The 19547-nt window shown below is 43.5% G+C and overlaps 1 protein-coding gene across 9 annotated transcripts in view; it reads right to left on the bottom strand.

Moving 5' to 3' along the window:
- The window catches only part of FGD5 (FYVE, RhoGEF and PH domain containing 5), a 144352-nt gene that overhangs the window by 56044 nt on the left and 68761 nt on the right, over positions 1–19547 (bottom strand). For all 9 annotated transcript variants that reach the window (XR_014560179.1, XR_014560180.1, XM_083722397.1 and 6 more), the window contains exons 4-5: positions 7171–7229; positions 7031–7061 (exon numbers count right to left, since the gene is read on the bottom strand). Coding sequence is in view for 7 of the 9 variants with exons in the window: in XM_083722397.1 (XP_083578523.1) it covers positions 7031–7061; positions 7171–7229 (90 nt within the window). In the remaining 2 variants the exon portion in view is untranslated. The remainder of the gene's footprint in view (positions 1–7030; positions 7062–7170; positions 7230–19547) is intronic.

The following is a 19547-nucleotide window of genomic DNA, read 5'->3' as shown; positions in this document are numbered from 1 at the left end:
TGTAATTCTGTTACAGGCTACAGAACATGCAGTGGGGTGGCTGTGGAGTTGTACAGCAGCTGCAAACAGCTGTTTGGTTGTGTTTTTTAAATTGATAATGATAATCTATAAAAATGAAAACAATTGTGGCCATCTCATCTAACTAAGGAAACATTTTTTAAAGCTGTATTGTTTTTAATACTCAATTGGGGAAACTCAGCCAGATGGGCGGGGTATAAATAATAAATTATTATTATTATTATATTATTATTATTATTTCTCAGAATTCCCCCTCCTGTGTTTTTTTTTGGGGGGGGGAATATTTTTGCCCCACATGAACTGAAAAAAAATGGCCTAGCCCTATCCCAAATGGTCCCAGACATACGGTAATTACTTTAAGGGCTGTCTGCTTCTATATTGACCTGCTTGGGCTTTAATAGCTGCTTTGTCCTCCTTGCCATCAACTCGGTGTATTTAAAAAGTGAGCATTTTCAGTGATGGTGTCAAGGCTCTGGAATACTCTCCAAGTGGAGACAAGTCAGCTTCCTCCTTACTGTGTTTTCGAAATAGGCTTTCATGTATGAATCTGCTGCTCTTGATTTTAAAAGTGACTGCTGCTTTTAGATATTTAATATGTATGTTTGCAATTGTATTATTCTCCTTTAATCTGAAATGTATTTTTTTTTTCTTTCTAACACAAACTACTCTACCTGAAAAAGAGCAAGATTTATCTAACAGGAGAATTTTCCAAAACATGTACCACTCTCCATGTGGGCTGGTGTTTGGTGGTTGAGGATTAAGGCTGATGTTCACGAGTCTATGTCAGAGATGCACTAAACATTTTCAAATGTCAGGGTTCACTTTGAAAGCAACACATTCAGCTGAACGAATCCTAGGTGGGAAAAATGCTCACCAAACATTCTCACTGCTTCAGTGCTATTTGGTGTCCTTTTTTGTCTTTCTGGCTGACACGGGTGCTTCTCAGCTGCATTTTCACTCCTCTCACAGTCCTCATTTGCCCACACTTCTGCCTTACTGACTGTGGTGACCCAGAAACTTTGATAACTTTCATCCATGATACCATCGCATTACACAATGTGTTGTGGTGTCACTGAACAGATCAAGTGGGTTATTAAAGCCACTGGCAACAAATGGCAATGTGGACATGTGGAACCACATTGTGGTGAAGAAGATTTAAGCAAAAGGAAAATGTTGCTGTAAAGAACACCACCGAAACACAGATGTGATCACAGGTGCTGAATATAGCAGGAAATGGAAGGTGATTGTGAACACTCACAAAAATGAGCATGAAATGAGGCAAGTAGTGTTGGCTCATTTATCTTCTCTTCTATTTGTCTTTTAAAAAAAAAGCAGAAGGAACATTTGCACTGTGTGATACATCTGTTGCTGCCCTTTACCATTTCAGTTTAAAGGTTGACAGTATTGAGAAATCCAAGAATTTCTCTAGATTATTTCCCCCTGAGAGTTCACTACACATCATCACACTATAGCAGCCAAAGCTATGCCTCAAATCTGTAAAAAATAAATAAATCACTTAACGAAACTAAAGTTTTTCTTTCTCATGGATTTCAAGCAAATGTTACTATATTATTAATTGCCTCAATAGATGTGTGATTATAATTAATTCTCAGACAAATGAATTAATTCCAGCAGCCAGGATGGCTAGCCTCGCAATGATTAATTCTGCAAAACCAAAGCCTAATAGTAATGCTGTAAGCATCCATAAAAAGAAAAAAAGTGCTGTTGCCTGAAGTGCTGAAAGCCTGGGAAACCATTAATCACAGGTAAAGTACTTTTGCAGTCTCAATAACTCTGATCAATCACAGTACCCGAAAGGTCTCCAAATTCATCATCTGAAAAACACAGTCCAAGAAAGAAGAGGGAAAAGGTACCAAATATTTTTTAGTTCATACAATTCCCTGCTAGATTCAGAACTGAGGAAAGAACTAGAGCCATCCAATTACATTCTAAGTGACTCATGAGGCTCAAACCGGAGTGTATGCTCCTGGCACTATTTCTGCCATTAGAAAAATTGCAACTGTTATTTCACATTCACAGAGCGCCAGCTATTTTCTAGACACTGTGTAGAACATAAATGTGACATGGTCCTGAGACCTAAGCAAGAGAATTTGAATCCCAGCATTTTGTAGTGCGCTCGCTCTCTCTCTCTCTCTCTCTCTCTCTCTCTCTCTCTCATGAATGCTGGAAGTGTCAATTAGTCAATGGCAGCATTCAGATGTAAAAATAAACTATGGCTTATTACACTAATGAGCTTGGGACTTGTAAGCTCCCTCTTCCTCTTCCCTCCACCTGTGCAGCTGCACAATTGCAAAGTAGTGCAGCATTATGTCTGAACCTTAAATGCTGGTTAATCCCAACCAGGGCCAGCCCAACCTGAGGTGAACCACAAAATGGCACACGTACTCCACCAGGGAAGAAGAGGTAAGTGAAGATCTACACCAAGAATGGGGGAGGGGGGATAAATGGTGGGATGAGATCAACAACACCTATTTGCCAAGAGGCTGCTGTGGAAGTGGCATTGCGGAGGTGGGGGGCTGCCAAGGAGAAAACAGGAGTTATGCTATCAGTATGGTCAGCTAACCAGAAAGCCTGATGTCTTCCTCATGTCATATGTACTTGGTGCACTGATTCAACAATTTGCGCTGTTCTTAGCAGATTTAAGAGACCATGATGGCACACAGAGTACAAGACAGTCTCTAAGGTGAGCAAGGACCAAGCTACCACAGGCTATGCTTTGAGCTAAGCTGAGGCATCTCTGAGGGCCTTGCACAGCAGAGAATAGCAATGCTCTGAAATCTTTTCATTGCCCACCCCTGTTTTTCCAGTTGAAGATGAACTGCAGTAAATTCTAACACAGCAGACACAATTTGCCTACCATCCTTCAACTGCTGGGTGGAAATTAGGTCATGGATCGTGAACTCAGTACATGCACTCACTCATTCACTCACACACAAACTTGCGCACACACCAAAATCAAATGAGGCTAAGCACTGGCAAACTGTACAATGCACGTTTCAAATACTGTACCAGTAGGCTGTTTGCAAAGTACTTGGCCAAAGGCCAAGAAGGGCTGGCACACATTCTCTTTCTGTGTGTGCGTGTGTGTTTAAAGGAGGGACACTAAGTAGTTGAACAGCCATTTTGGCTTCCTGTTCCCTCCTTAAAGACCCATGAAGAGTTATTTTCCCACCTGCTGACTAGGAAAAAATGAAGACACAGAAGAATAAATGAATCAGCCAATTGCAGCTGAAAACAGCCTATTGTTCTCAGATGTTATATCCCTCTAAGCTTTTGTCAAGTGCTTTGGACACTGTAACATTCAACATATTTTTTTTCATTTAAACAGACTTCTCCCATTCATTGGGAGATTTCATTAGCAAAACAAGCACTTGATTAGTCCAACAGGACTTTCAATGCTGTCCAAGAAACCCAAGGCAGAAGAAAGTGTGCTTTGGCTCATTGCTCACTACCCCTTCTAATCATTTCCAGTTAATTATTACTGGCTCAAATCTCATGATCTTTGCAACACATGTAGCATTGTATAGCTATATTCAGTTTGGTCTTCATGCTTTCTGTCTTTCTAGCAAACCACTGATGCAAAAGCAAAATGACAAATGGAAGGACTTATGATGGTACTGAAACAAATGTTCTCTACAACGAACTTTCAGCTCAAATTCTGAGCCACAGTGGGGTTGAGGGGTGCAAGGGGGAATCACCTGGCAAATTTCATGGGTGGGAGGAGAAATCTGTGGGAAGCTGAACCTCCCACCACTTCTGGGGCTCATCTCCCAGCAAAATTTCTTGGCCTTGCCCTGTTTGAAGTCGTGCCTAGTGACAGTGCAAGTTCTCTCTATCGTGTTTGCTTTCTAGTGGCATATATTTGAGTCAGCACTTGATTCTGCAGTCATCATATGATGAACATAGTATGGATAAACTCTCCACTTAGTTTTCCTCTTAATTTTGCCCAATCTCCTTTCCCCACAATTTGTTGAACTTCTTACTAAAACACTGCAATCAAAGCTGGATGAAGAGCAGCTACACTTCCAGATTAACATCATACACTTTATTTTTGAACCACACCAGCTAATATAAAGTTTGAGCTCACACAATGTTTCCACTCTTTCGGTTGAATAGCAGAGTGAGTATATGGAAATGTCATCATTTTGGCAATCGATCAAACTATTAAGGTCCCTGCTGAAAGGCCAAACTGATTCAGTTCCGCTGAATGGAGTGGGGATCTGCTCTGATTTGCGGGGAGGGGGAGGTGTCAGGGAAAAGTTGGTGTTCCTGAGACTTTAAGGAGATAAAAAGAATTTTTCTTTTTCTAAATGAAGGTGTGGTGCACTTTTGTTTGCTCTCTTGAGATGTAACAGAAGATACAAAGTGGTTTTTTTTAAAAAAAGGTCCCCCCCCCCGAATTTGCATTGACAGGAACAGTGATAATAAATCAGAAATAAGGGTGTCTAAGAGTGTGCCCGGGGTGGCGCTGTGGTCTAAACCACAGAGCCTAGAGCTTGCTGATCAGAAGGTTGGCAGTTTGAATCCCCGTGATGGGGTGAGCTCCCATTGTTTGGTCCCTGCTCCTGCCAACCTAGCAGTTCAAAAGCATGTCAAAGTGCAAGTAGATAAATAGGTACCGCTCCGGCGAGAAGGTAAACAGCGCTTCCGTGTGCTGCTTTGGTTCGCCAGAAGCGGCTTAGTCATGCTGGCCACATGACCAGGAAAAACTGTCTGCGGACAAACGCCGGCTCCCTTGGTTTATAGAGCGAGATGAGAGCACAATTCCAGAGTCATCCGCAACTGGACCTAATGTTCAAGGGTACCTTTATCTTTACCTTTTAAGTGTGTTCCTAATAATGACAAAACTACCTACGTTAAAATAGCTGACAAGAAGAAGGAATCCTAGGGGTGCCAATCCCCCCTCTGTTTGTGGCCCTGCTCCTGTGTTCTTAATATGAATAAAATTGGGGTGCATGGGGTGAGGAAAGGGGTAGAACCTCCGGTGGGGGAACATTTCATTTCATGCTCCTTCTGGGATAGTGTGTCAACCTTCGGTTTTCACCCTGCACTCAACTTTTACCTGTGGCTCCTAGAAGCTGTCAGCATGCGACAGCGGCCAAACCCCGGGAAACAGCTTTGACTGGCCAGCTAAAACAGATGAAGGTAGCCAATGGGTATCAAACCCTCAGTGAGTTAGGGACATCCCCTGCATGCAAAGACAGGCTCCAGCAGATGGAGCAGACAAGACAAATAGTGGGGCCAATGGTCAAAGAAGGCGGTTTCTGCAAATGGTGTGAAGTGAGGAGCAGATGGGGCTGATCCACTTGGGAAGGTAGCCCATCTAGCAGAAAGAAAACTCTGATCCTAGACATCTGCTGCCTTGCAGAATATATTCAGAAGTATACCCTGCCTACACAAATCCAGAGTGGTGTCCCTAAAACAGTTGGATGGCGTCTTGTACGCCTCCTTCCAGCAACTCCTGCAGCCAAACAGGATGTGGTTTACTTTGGACCACATCAGTGAGGCCGAGAAGGGGGTCTTGTGGTCTGAGCAGCCCAGGACCTCCTTGCACACTGCCCAGACATGCACCCTGAGGAGCTCACTTTGGTGCTGCTAATGCAGCAGTTTGACTTCACCCCTGGATGCACACTCCATTGTCTCTTGAGACAGACCAATGCCAACAATGGAAAAAATAAAAAGCACATGAGGCTTTTTAAAAATCACTTTCCCCTGCATATCAATCACAGGCTGAAGCCCAGGACAAGACTTAACAACATGTTGATTGGAGAAAAGTATCGTGTAAGAAGCATGTGAAAAGGGAGAAAAACGAAACAGTCAGCTGACATCCCTGGCAGTGGGAAATGACTAGCATGCTCTTCTAGCCTATCTCTTTCCCCCCCTCCCTTCCTTGAGCTATGTGACATCTGGTCAACCCCATATTACACAAAGATTTCTGGAAAGTTCATGAATTAAACAAGGCAGAAGTGAAGGAAGTGAGTGGTGAATATCACCGTCTCAGACTCAGACTTTCCACCAGAAGGACTTACACCACAACAGGTGGGGATTGTTTTGCGCAGAATGGTTGATAAGATAACAGGTTGAGGGAGTCCAGAGCATTAGCAGACCACCTAGCCACTAGTTAATAGGTGCTTGTTCCAGGCACTGGTACTTTAGGGTGACCTCACAGAGATTCTCACATTATTTCCCAGAATGCCATCTCCAGTGAGAACTCCACGCCATTTGCGTACAGTGCAATTCTAAGCTTGTCTATGCAGAAGGCACTCCCAATCAACTCAACGGGGCATATAGCCTAGAAAGTGTGATTAGGACTGCAGCAATGGTCAGTTAATTAACTGACTTATTGGTTAACAACGAGCTATTCAACCTTGTAATTATTATTTTCCCCACACAAAATTATTCATACAAGAAATTCCCACTAGTGCAAAAATGAGAAAATGCCTTTTAGATTAAGAGATGATTTATGCTTTTGGCTCCACAACAGACCTGTGAACTGAAAAGGTCTGAGATCCAAGTGGGAGCTGACTGTATTTCTCAACCATACAAAATATTTGTTTGCACAGAGATAGGGGAAGAATTCGCTGGAGCCATCCCATGGTGACAAAAGCAGCTCTAAAGAATTATTCCTTCTTCCCATCCCAAAGTTGTGAGGAAATACTCATACAATGCCTCCAAATTTCTTTCTCTTCTGTCCATGAAATGGATTTCAAGAAAAAGTATGTTGTTTTAGACAAATCATCCCATCAAGCTGTTCGGTCAAAGTTCTATTCCGACTGATGAGGAACTCGAGAGTCTACCTGTCTGGCACATACAGAGCAGGATAGCTTTTATCACAAGACAGATTCCTTTGCAATGGTCCAATGAGCATTTCTGCATGACAAGCCACTCCTGACAGAGTTCACCTCAGCCTCTTCAACTGCCTTTTCTGTCTCCTAAATTATACCTAAGTAAGAGAGCAATTAGGTTTTGACAATTAAAATGATTTACTTACCATATGTAACAGCTGGAGCATCTCCACATATCTGTGGAAAGAGACAGTTTTATTAATTGTCAACCAGCTACCGCTGAATAAATCAATGTGCAATGCAAAGCCCAGCTTACTGCAAACCAAATTTTAGCTGGTGGACTTACTCTTTCTCTGAAGACACAAGCTCCTGGGCAATGAGGTGGGCTCTGGATTGTCCTTCTTTCTGTACAAAACAAAATAAACAAAAATTCTCCATAACAGAGAATGTAAAATAACAGAGAATCCTCTCAGTCTGAACACTCTTTGGACCTGGTGGTCTAAGAACATCAAAACACAGTGGAGGCGAATCTTAAAATTCAATACACACCTGCAAACCAACACAACATATACACCCCATTATAGTATCTGTCAGGTAGAGGAATGTGCAAGATCTTTCAACCATTTAATATGAAAAGGTTGGTTAATCTTTTCCATATGGGACAAGCAGGCACAACTGATAGGCCACATCCTAGCATCTGTCTGCTAAGAGAATGTAAAAGGTCATTCATTCATTTAAAGCAAAATGTTGATTAGGTGCTCATCTTTTCCCATATGTGAGACACACATCCAATGGGATGACATACAGGAGAATGACTGCAGGAAATATAAAGCATGGTGTATAAATTATGCTTTGTGCTTTTGATTTGCTTTTTCAAGGAATGTTAATTTCTAAAGATCACATGGAGCTGGTTCTCCGTACGATAATTACTGTAAGGGTGACATTTGAGAGCTATTGGGAAACTCAAAATAATCTATTAAAACAGCATGGTTAATTTAGCTATAGATTATTACCCTATACGTAAGGAACAAAGAAGGAAGGCAGAAATGGATAATTTCAGAAAGAACAGGAGTTCCTTCTTAGACAAAAATTGTTCCAAGTTCTAGCTATTTCTTAATTTACTATATAACAGCACAGATTAAGTTTATGACATTTATTGTAACATATACAGAGGGCCAGCTCTGGAAAAGATGGGTAAAGTTATTGCCACCACATTCCTTGCGTTTGTGAGACATAGTATGCCCCTAGAATCTCTAGAGTAGGGTTCCCCAAACATGGATCTCCAGCTGTTTTTGGACTACAATTCCCATCATCCCTGACCACTGGTCCTGCTAGCTAGGGATGATGGGATGGTGCCAATGTCACCAAACATCAAGGAAACACACACTAAAAAGGAAATAAACAGACTCCAGTGACATTGCAAAATGCTATAGTGGCATAAGCTTTCTTAAAAGAGTGATGGGCAGGCAGACAGAGAGGGGCACATATGTATATAAATAATGGACACATTCACTTGGGTACAGAGGAAGTTGCTAACCAGCAGCGCCAGAAAGCCCTGAAATGCACCCTGGCCACTCGGCACGTCCTCTACTGATGGGCTTGGCTCCGATATGCCAAGAAGCAGAGCATATTTCACTACTGACCAAGGCCCCCCCCCTCTTCTTGTATACAGTTTGTCACAGTCAGCCATTCTATTAGTGATTGATTTGTCTTGAGCCAAAAGCCAAAACACTGGTACCCCTGGTGTCACATGGCCTGTCTAGGGCGAGTTCTGAGACAGTGTCTCTAGGCGTTGCCCCGTCTTGTGTTGTTTAATTGCTGTTTGTTTAACCAGGAAATGAACTCTGAGATTGACGACAGTGTCCGGAGACAGACTTCTGGGAACAGGGAGATGTAGGGAGCTCAGGTCCTTCAACTATCAGGTTCCTAACACTGAACCCAAGTGGTGGTGAAAATATGAAGATCTGCCATTTCATTTTAGAGAACTTTGCCAGCTGTTTGCTTTCTAGCCTAGAAGTAAGTGCTTTGAATGTACGCTTCCTTCCCAGACTCGTGTTTCCCAGTAGCTGCAGAGACTCCAGCCCCTGCTGTTAACTTTGGTGAGGGAAGCAATGGATTTGACACAAAGTTCTGGCTTCTTGCCTAGTCAAGCCCTGTTGCTTTTAATAGCCTTATCTTTCTCAAGATCTAAGGGCCTTTCCAGATTCCCCCTCCCTCCAAATACTTTTACCTTTAGCATGATATTTGCAATGGCTGTGCCATTACTCCAATAAGGGATAAGGAGATAAGTCCACAGAGAAGGAAAATAGTACTGGTGCTGGTGATATAATATCAGAGGAGATATGGATTTTAGCATTGGGGAGGTGACACACCCAGATTTCCAGGGGGGTGGGAATTGTTTAAAAGGAACAAGCGCAAAATGTGGGACATCGGGAGGTGGTGGCATGTGCTATCCATGACAGGTTGTTTTGTTTTGTTTTGTTTTGTTTGCAAAAAGTCAAAATCCTGCTGACCCCTCACCAGCAGTTATGATGAAAGAGGAAAGTTGAAGATAGGGGGAGAGCTTCCCCTTCTGGAATTTGCTGCTAAAATGGTTGGTTATTACTGGTTAAAGATGGAGCTAGTTCAGAAGAGGTGGGTAGACTTTGTTATGTTAGCCACCTTCTTTGAAAGGATTTGAGGAGCAAGAGAGTGCTCAGCCTTTCTAAAATAAAATGTTATTAAAAAAGGTTTAAGTTTCAGTAAATGGTGTAGCCATGAATGCACGAGATACCTTTGTGAAGTCAAAACTGCACTGCCGAATACACTGAACAACCACCAAAACATCAGTTGGTTCATAGAGAAACATAACTTGCAACTAGAAATTTATACTCTTAGCCCAAGTCCTATTTACATTTAGTTAGAACCAGAAGCGTTTGAGTAAAGAACAGGCTTAAGTGTGCCTAAATCTCTTCATATATGCTATATGAGAGAAGCATGTGGTGCAAATTATATGCCTGCGTCAGCCAGCACAACGTCCCTCTCAAGGCTGTTTTTCCCTTCCCTTTGTCTTCATCTCTGTATGCTCAGGTGACATCCCAAGCAGATAAGACAGGAAAAGACACAGACAGCATGGCTAAAACAGAGACTTGGCCCTATATATGAAACGCCTGTGTCTTATTGATATTGTGCCACTGTCTGCCAAAGGGATGAATAACAGGATAAATATCAAGGAAATGCAGGCTAGGGTCTGATGTGAAGCATTAGCAAGAGCAAATGTGTTTCAGGAGGCCATTAACGCTTTGCAAGCAGCTCTTCATTCATTCATGAGGTGCTTACCCTTTCTAGTACAGGCACTTTTATGGATAACATCCGTTCATCATTCTTGGGACAGGAGAGCCTTAGCTCACTAGTGACACAGCTTCCTGTTTTCCTATTCCAGCCTGTTCCAGGTAGCCATGTCTGAGGCAGCTACTATTTTCAGCTGCTTACTGATTTGATAAGAACCTGGAAAGCTACATTAGGTCAGGCCACCTGCTCTGATGGGCAGCAGTCTTCCAGGGTTTCAGGCAATGCTCTTTCCCACCACCTGCTACCTGGAGGTACCAAAGATCAAAGCTCCAGCATGCAAAGCAAGTGCTCTGAGAGTTACTGTCACTCGCCTAAAGATGATGTACATGCTAGGGAGGCAGCTTGCAAATCTGAAACAGTGCAATGCCTTAAACCAGCCTGTTCCAGTTGCCTTTTTGGTTTAATAGACCTGCATATGCATGATGGAAAATAAGAAGGTAAAAGGATGGAACGTGTTAGCGTTCTTTGGGAATCTAAAAGCCTTACAGAAAGAAGTAATGGAGAAGGAAACTGTTCAGTCAGGGCCATCTTACCCATAGGCCCTAGGGGTGCGGGGCACCCGGGTGCACGGCTCTCAGGGGCACCAGGCTGAGAGTCTGGGGCCCAAGAGTTGAGTCCGGGGAAGAGCCTGCCCGTCGGTCAGAGCGCCGCAACGGGCTCTTCTGCTGCAGGCGGCTCTGTGCCACAAGTTCGGGGGCAACTGATCCAGCAAGATGCAGAGGTGGCTGGCCGGCTCTGCCCTCCTACGCACCTGGGACTGGGCAACCGGGGGGGGGGATCTTTGCACCCTGGCGCCGCATATGCTTAAGACAGCTCTGTGATCAGCCCTGCAATCAAATATAGGACCTGTACTTAGCCAAGTTATAGCAGGATGGAGAGAGAGAGAGAGAGACTTCACAAACCTGTAAGTTTATATTGGGCAGTACGACAGTTTGGGAAACCCTCCATTTCTCGAGGAGTTAAAGCAAAGACAGAGCAAATTTCTGGAAGTAATACGCTTGGCTGTAGTTTTTTCTTGCCACTGAATCCAGGAGAGATAGGTAACCCTACCACTACCATTGGCCTCAATGCCTCTTCTGACCCCGAAAGACTGCAGCACTCTGATTTGGTGGCCACTGGACAAATAGAATTATTAGAGGCCTGTATTTTATAAAAAGACATGCAACCAACCTACTCCACATATAGTAAATTTGCTATTTGTGTGGGTTTGGAGTCAAAATTGGCAGGGGACAAATCTCCAGAGGTTTCTTGTTTTATTGTAATGGGCGAGGGCATATAATGCTGGTGAGCCAATACCTGCAGTATTTCCACTGACCTTTGTACCTGCTCTACCACTCTAGATATCACAGTAGTGCTTTGAAGGTAGTGGTGGCATTATTTCTCTGGGTGCCATTACCCCAAGCCTGCTATCCACTGGTGGATTTAAGCTATGAAACAAGTAGTATTCAGAGGGAAGAATTCAACATGGCACTATGGCAATTGTTCTTTCAGTCCAAGCCCTCTTGTGCTGGTGGAAGTCCTTGCATGGGCTTCATCTAGCGAGACTAGTTCGTTCATTCCCACTGGGAGAATTAGTTCACTATGGCAATGCAGGATGGGAAATAATATCAGGACAGTAGTGCTGAATCACAGAAGGGTCAGTTGAACCTAAAACCTATGTGCCTCAAAGTTAAAAATTGAAAAATGCAAACTGGAAAATTATATCTCCTGCTCCCTTTCTTGGAGGGAGGTATATCACACCATCTCCTGGGGAATCTGTTTAATTATACACATCCTCTTTGTGGGGTGGAGTAGGGGGAGAGAAGCTTTCTAAATCTGTCTCTTCCTTAAAGGGACGCAAAACAGTCACTCCCCAAATACATAGCTTATGCTCGAGCTTTTCTTTTTTGGATTTTTTTAAAGTATGTGGGCTTGCTTCATTATACGAAGGTTAAAGGTTTGCAAAACAGAATGATTAATGGAGCCTGGAAACCAATCCCACCCAGTAGAAAGATAAGAAACGGCAAAGACAATTTGACGTGCTGCAACAGTGAGGCTGTTGCCGCTTGGCTCTCTGCAAAATCTCTGTGGCCTAGCCTGCTATTTCCTCTATTTGCAGACAGATCTGTTCTGCATGCTGCAATTGTTCACCATCCTGTCCCTTGCTCTGTGTTGTTGCCATACATTTCTGGCAACTCACTAGGGCCAGTGTGGGGGTGATGGTTTCTCATTCCCACTGATCACCACGTATCAAAGATGTGAAATTCTGAAGACCCCACTATGCCTGTTAAACGGTTGTTGCACCCAGGTATATTAAGGTTTTCTAAAATGTAGAGGTTTTCCTTCCGGGACAGAAGGACCCACCAAGAGGGGACACTAGTCTCAAGTTTTATTTTTAAAATATTTGGCACCAGTTCGTCGCATTGTAAAGACTTTAACAAATTTGACGCCAACACAGCAGATAAGATGTTGAATGCCTTTCCCTGTAGAGAGACAGGAGAAGTTGTGAAAGGGAGCCTGTTCTTGCATTTTCAAGACTTTATAAAGAAGCCCTACAGCAGCATTTTCAAAGCTTTCCTTGGGAGGTGGACTAAGAGTGGTTTAAAAGAACGGCAAGAGAATTGCCACTTGGCAAGTTTTAAATTAGCCTCGCTGGGTTTATTTTATTTCTTTTGTCTCTAAACCCATTAAACCGTTTGGCCTCAGCGCTAGGAGGACAGCAATTGCAGATCAACATTCATTTAAATTAATTAGTATAGGTAAATGAGCATGCAGATAATAAGGGCCAGTATCTATTCCCCTCCCCCCCCCCCCCCGCAGGGAGAAGTAGAAATGATATGATTTGAGGTGCACAGGGGTAGCACATGGATTAAAATGTACAGGACATGAGGGGACAGCAGGCTTGCGTCTGCTGGCCCTGGCCCTGCTACTGCCAAGACCTCTACATAACATATTTTCCCGTGTATAAGACTAGGTTTTTTCCCTTAAAAATAATTTTCAAAATTTGGGGGCATCTTATACACGGGGGCCATCTCCCCCATTTTCTTAAATCGGAGTCCCCAAAAATGGGGGTTGTCTTATACATGGGGGCATCTTATAGACGGAAAAATACAGTAATCAGGATTCTCAATAATAGTGGGAACCTACATGCAGACCTTGCCCAGGGACGGCCCACCCATGAGGTAGCTTCAGGTGGCAGATCTGGCCTCAGAGAGCGCTTTGATCCCTGCTGCAGCTTCCTCTGTTGCCACCTGCTGTGGACTCTCTGACCTCCTTTTGTTCCCCCACTGCCTTCAGCAAAGTGGTGTGTGTGTGTGTGTGTGTGTGTGTGTGTGTGGAAGAGGCACTGGGAGCTGTGGTGAGGGATGTGGAGGAAGATGAGGAGAAGGCATGCACTTCCCAAATATGTTGATTAACTGGTACATAAAGGTTCAGGCAGATTGCATCTTACATTAAGTTCACGTACGCAATCGCAGCTTCATGTGGATCACTGAAAATTTAGAAATAAACAAAACTGAAGCTGAGGCTCCAATACTTTGGCCACCTCATGAGAAGAGAAGACTCCCTGGAAAAGACCCTGATGTTGGGAAAGATTGAGGCACAAGGAGAAGGGGACGACAGAGGACGAGATGGTTGGACAGTGTTCTCAAAGCTACCTGCATGAGTTTGACCAAACTGCAGGAGGCAGTGGAAGACAGGAGTGCTTGGAGTGCTCTGGTCCATGGGGTCATGAAGAGTTCGACATGACTAAACAACAACAAAACAGGGCAGGAGAGCAAGAACCCCCCACCCCAGGAAGGGCCATCTGAGATCTCGGGGGAGCCCTCAAGGAAGCCCACACACAACCTTTCCAAAGCTGGGTCTCGGCCTTGTGGGGCAGGGTAGAGGGCAAGGTGCGCTCAGCGCCAGTTTTGGATAGGTAGAGATGGTTGCGTCGGGCCCTTCCCAGGTTTTACTGATTTTACTTATACACATGATAGCCAGGAACATAACCCCCGAATAAGATGAGGTCTACCTATACAGGCAGTGCTGGATTTACGTATAAGCTAAACAAGCTATAGCTTAGGGCACCACTCTCTAGGGGGATCCCAAAAAAATTAGAGAAAAAACATCTGGATGCACATTTCCAAAATATAAGATAAAAAAACAAATAAACTTTGATAAAATACATATTTTGTTATGTGCAAATGGCTTTAGATACCTAAATGACCATAAATGACCATATAGCATATATTCAACACAAAAAACAGCAACAATTTGTTGTTGATAAGGGACAGCAGGACATATAAAGGGCCCCATTACCTTCAGTAGCTTAGGGCCTCATCAAACCTAAATCCGGCCCTGTATACAGGTGCTGATCTGAATTTACGGTAGGCTTCCCACAGTCTTTTGTTTAAACAGAGCAGCCTTTGCTGAAGGCCTTGAATTAACAAAGGTCCATGTTTGGGAAGTATGTTTATGGGGTTTGTAGATTATATGAGTATAATTGAAATGGAATGTGCAAGTCAGATGCAACTCTCCAACGCCTAGGGGTCCCTGAGGGTGAGAAATTTCTGGTGTTTGTAGGTGATAGTTATCCCACTGAAACCATTTGTGTGTCTACAATATCCTCAAACAGGTATAGAGAGACACACAGGGAAGGATCTTAACGCTCCCCCTGCCTTTTTTGTTTTTTACTCTTAACATAAATGGGGCTTCCCCTTGGAGAAGAATCAAGCTGAGTAGACATACAAGGGAAAACATGTGCTGCTCCTAGCTCCACATTTCACATTAACTTTTTGCATTGAAACCCCAGGCAGCAGTTAAGTATAATGAATGTGACTTTTTTTATTTCTCCTGCACTGAAAGTAAATGGCAGGCAGGACCATCCTACAGCTGCAAACGACTTTCTATAAATCCAAAATCACGCTTAATTGCCTCTATTATGACCTTTAAACATCTGTATCCTGAGTTTTGTCTTTATAAACATTAGCATTACTGCTGAGATCACATTAATCCGCTTTAATCTTTACCGTGAAATCGTTTTGCTTTCCATATATAATTTTCAGCTGCTCGTACAAATGTATGCATCTATTTTCTCCCAGATACAATGGACCAGCCATGCCGGTTTACGCCTTCCCTGTTCACTGAGGATAAGAACCTGTCACTTGTTGGACCAAACTAAGCTCAGATGTTTGCTGCTTGGTTGGGGGTGATTTGTGCTATTGACTGCATGCAAGGAGTAGATATAGCTTGCCCCTGGTTACGATTGTCCATGTGCTTGGCACCTGAAATGATGAGGCAGCCCTCCTGCAAAGGGCTCTCCTTATCTCAGGCTGAAATGGTAATTTAATGAGGATTTCAGGGAAAGGAGGCATTTTTGTGCCCCAATCTGATGCTTGCTTCCAGCAAGCTTTTTCTTCAACAAGCTGGAAAAAGGCAAGGTCACCTTTGCTCAGAGCAATGGAATAAATATATAAAAGAGACACACATGTGAAGAATGGCCTCAATATGCCTCTTAGGTAGTTTTTAGCTGGGTAAAACTCAGCTATAGTGGTCTATGTGAAGGGCACCCCCTTCTCCAAGGAGTAGCACAGCAATTTAAAAAAATGACAGCATCCTGTTGGAAATTTGCTAGTCCAACACCAGCTTCCAGGGATCCCCCCCCCCCCCATGGATCCAACCTTGATAAGAAGATCCAGTTTTAAACAAAAAAACCTCCCTTAGAATACAATGTGACTCTAGGGGTGGGATGGGGGGGCACACACTGCATATTATACAATATATATATATTATATGGGGGAAATCCATGACGTTCAGGATGTCCCAGAATATTCCTTCTCTTTTAAAAACAAAAATGTTCTGCACGATCTGCTGTTTTATACCACGGAGGAAATATTTCGTTCTTTGCTTGTACAGTGGTACCTCAGGTTAAGTACTTAATTCGTTCCAGAGGTCTGTTCTTAACCTGAAACTGTTCTTAACCTGAAGCACCACTTTAGCTAATGGGGCCTCCTGCCACTGCCCGATTTCTGTTCTCATCCTGAAGCAAAGTTCTTAACCTGAGGTAATATTTCTGGGTTAGCGGAGTCTGTAACCTGAAGTGTCCGTAACCTGAAGCGTATGTAACCCGAGGTACCACTGTATGTATGTATGTATGTATGTATGTATGTATGTATTAGCTGCCTTTAAACATAACAATGGTATACTCCATGGTATGGTTGGGTGTATGCTTCATTTCAAAGAAGTTAGCTCAGAAGAGCAGAGATCCACAAGATGTAACCCAAATGTACACTCCAGAATCAGCAGCAGAGCAAGCCGATCGGGCACCTGGGGTGGCGCGCGTGCCCTGCGCCTAGGGGCGTGGCCAGCCAAAGCAGGGCACTCCATGGGGCCTCCGAGGAGTCTGCCTGCCTCCTCCCACTCAGCCGCCCTACAGCTAAGGGGGAGGCAGTGGGCGGACTATTTGAGAAAGTGCAGAGCATGCGGACGCCCAAGCCACCACATCACTCCCAGGAGAGACGCGTGGCTCAGGCGCACTGCAGGCCCCGCTGTGAGTGCCACCTGGCATTTTGTCACCCCCTCAGTGGTGACACCCAGGGCAACCCACCCCCACCGCACCCCCCTTCCTACACCCCTGCTAATAATGTTGGGTGTTTCTTTGTTTTTTAAAGTGTGGTCAAGAGCCAAATTATGTCCCCAAATCTGCAGAGAGGTCATGCCAAGGGTGGCATAGTCAGAAGTGGCTGTTACTTTGGAACAGTGTAGTGATTCTATGAAAACACGAAGGCACTATTCAGCCAAATTTAAGGGATGGTGCTTAAGTCTCTCCCATTCAGTGAGACAAAATTAAGTACGTTTCACCTGATTGTGCCTTTGGTTACTTTTAATATATACACTTAGTTGTTTTTATTTTTAACTGAGCCCCATTCCAACCAGTATAAAATTACATGCAGAGACATAAGGGAATCTAAGCTCACAAAACTGAAGAGCAAGAATCTCTTGTATAGCAGATCCTTCCCACCCTCAGTAGAAGCACTGTTAATAAAAAAAAGTACACTTTCTGAATAAAACCATAGATCTTATCTGCTAGGTGATCTCATGCCTTTATTCAGACTGATTTTCCCCTGGGAGATGGAAACCATAGACTAACAAGCAAAACATTAAAAAAGAAAACCAAAAACTTACTCTTGCTTCCAGACCAGCCCAAATACTGTTTTCACAAGATTAGCTCACTTCCAAATCCTTGGTACTATTTTTGGCATCCAAACCTACTGAAGTCTGCCAACTCTCTCTAAGTGACAGTGCACTGAAATTTGCTCTTGTTTTACAACTACTTCATCTTGCACTAAGGATTTCCCTACAAGAGAGAGACAGTACTTTTGCTGGGTACTTACCCTCCTAAAAAGTAAGGGGAAATGTGTGCGTGTCTTATGGAGCGAATGCAGGCTGCACAGCTATCCCAGAAGCCAGAACAGCAAGAGGGATTGCTGCTTTCACTGCGCAGCGATCCCTCTTGCTGTTCTGGCTTCTGAGATTTGAAATATTTTTTTTCTTGTTTTCCTCCTCCCAAAACTAGGTGCGTCTTGTGGTCTGGTGCATCTTATAGAGCGAAAAATACGGTAGATTATTTACTTGCACTTCATCACTCAGACATGGCTTTTTGATAAAATGGCTAATATTGCAATCCTTCTTTACATGTGAATGCAGAAGGAAGTTCCACTTAGTTCAATGGAACCTTTTCTGAGCTAAGTATGTTTGGGACAGAAGCCTAAAATTCTCTCAGAGGGCTGAGAGTTTTTTGTGTGAAAGCCTCAGAAAGTCGTAATATATTACCAACTATGACAAGCGCTACTTTATGGTATCAGTGATATGCCATCCTTCTTGTTCAATCCTGTCAGGAGTGTCTCTGACAGCATTCATCTTGGGAATTTAGAGAATGCTAAATTTTATCAGTACTTCTTAAGAACTGAAAGGTCTAGAAAGAAGCGTCAGAAAATTTGTGGTGGTGGTGGTTGTTAAAATTTGTATATCGCCCTTCATCTACAGATCTCGGGGCAGAATTATCACAGTGACCAGCATTTCTCCAGTATTTTCCAATCCATGTCCATAACTTAGGGGATGCTGTCTCCAGACAGACACATAAATACTGGACTAGCGAATGACAGTGTCTGGGCAGCTTTCTCCTCCAGCAGTGACTGACACTGCAAGAGTCTTCGGGGTGAACGCCTAAGGTGATCTCACATTGTGAGCAATTGATAGGGAGCATAGCAAACCATGAGCAATGAAGGGGGTGTTCTTCGATTGTTGATCAGCAGTTTAATGGAAAAGATGGTTAGGTGCTCCTATTCTCTGCTATCCTTTTTTTAATGACGCCTGACATAAATAGTTAAATAAGACATTTTGCTGCCTGAGGGAGGCCACTCTGTCGGATAGCCTGGAATGCCAACTGGACATGCAGCTGAATCTTACTTCTACATCAGCAATGGGGCAGCATCCTCCATCACACTTGTGGGCAGCAGGCTAGCTCAGGGGGTACAGGGCTGGCTCTGTGCCTGACGCACACAGCTCTGTCTTCTAAAACCGAGGAATGCCTAAGCAGGGCTCAGAAGGAATGGCCAGGAGGCTGCTGGTCTAGAATCTGTTGTCTGAAGTGGCTGCCTCACTCTTCTAATGCAGGGATAGCCAACCTAATACCTTCTGGGTGTTACTGAACATCCATGGCCATTTGACTTGCTGTATGGGACTGATGGGAGTCTAATAATATCTGAAGGGCACCATGTTGTGCCTAATGAAAAGGCTGGCCCTGCTAACTACCTGAAACCTCAGCCTAACAATGAACTAATTTCTGTTTTCCTGGTTCCTTTTCACTGCAGAAAATTGTATTTTGACTCACGTTGAACTGCTGCCTTTGCCTAAAGCAGAACAGTCATATATTTGGCCCAGGCATAAGACTCAAACTTCCAACATCTGCAGCTAATTTTCATTCAGCATCATATGTTTCAGCAATATCTTGCTTTCAACATGATTCCGTAACTGGGCTGAATGCAACAAAGGGAGATCAAAATTAAAATGGCAGGAGCACTTTACAAATGCTTCCCCTTTATTCTCTCTGTATGTCAGCCATCTGACGGCCTACTCAGTAGTGGCACCCTGGCTGTGAAATGCTCTTCCCAGGAAGGCTCACTTTGCCCCTTCTCAGATTTCATTAAAGTGCCAGGCAGAAGCATTTTATTTTCCTAGGCTTTTTTTTTTTTTAAAAAAAACATCTTTACATTGTTCTCATTCTACTTTGTTTTATTGCTCCCAATGGCTTTTATACTGTTCTTTTATACAATGGTGTTTTAAACCATCAGCCTTTACAATATGTTTTATTGCAATCTTAACTTTTTGCAGGCCACATAGTGAAGACAAAGAAATAAAAAGCGGGCATGA

The sequence above is a fragment of the Podarcis gaigeae genome (assembly GCF_964106915.1).
Source record: "Podarcis gaigeae genome assembly, chromosome: 2".
NCBI classification, from domain to species: Eukaryota; Metazoa; Chordata; class Lepidosauria; order Squamata; family Lacertidae; genus Podarcis; species Podarcis gaigeae.
The sequence above is the reverse complement of the archived record's forward strand: the minus strand, read 5'-3'. Positions and strand labels throughout refer to the sequence as shown.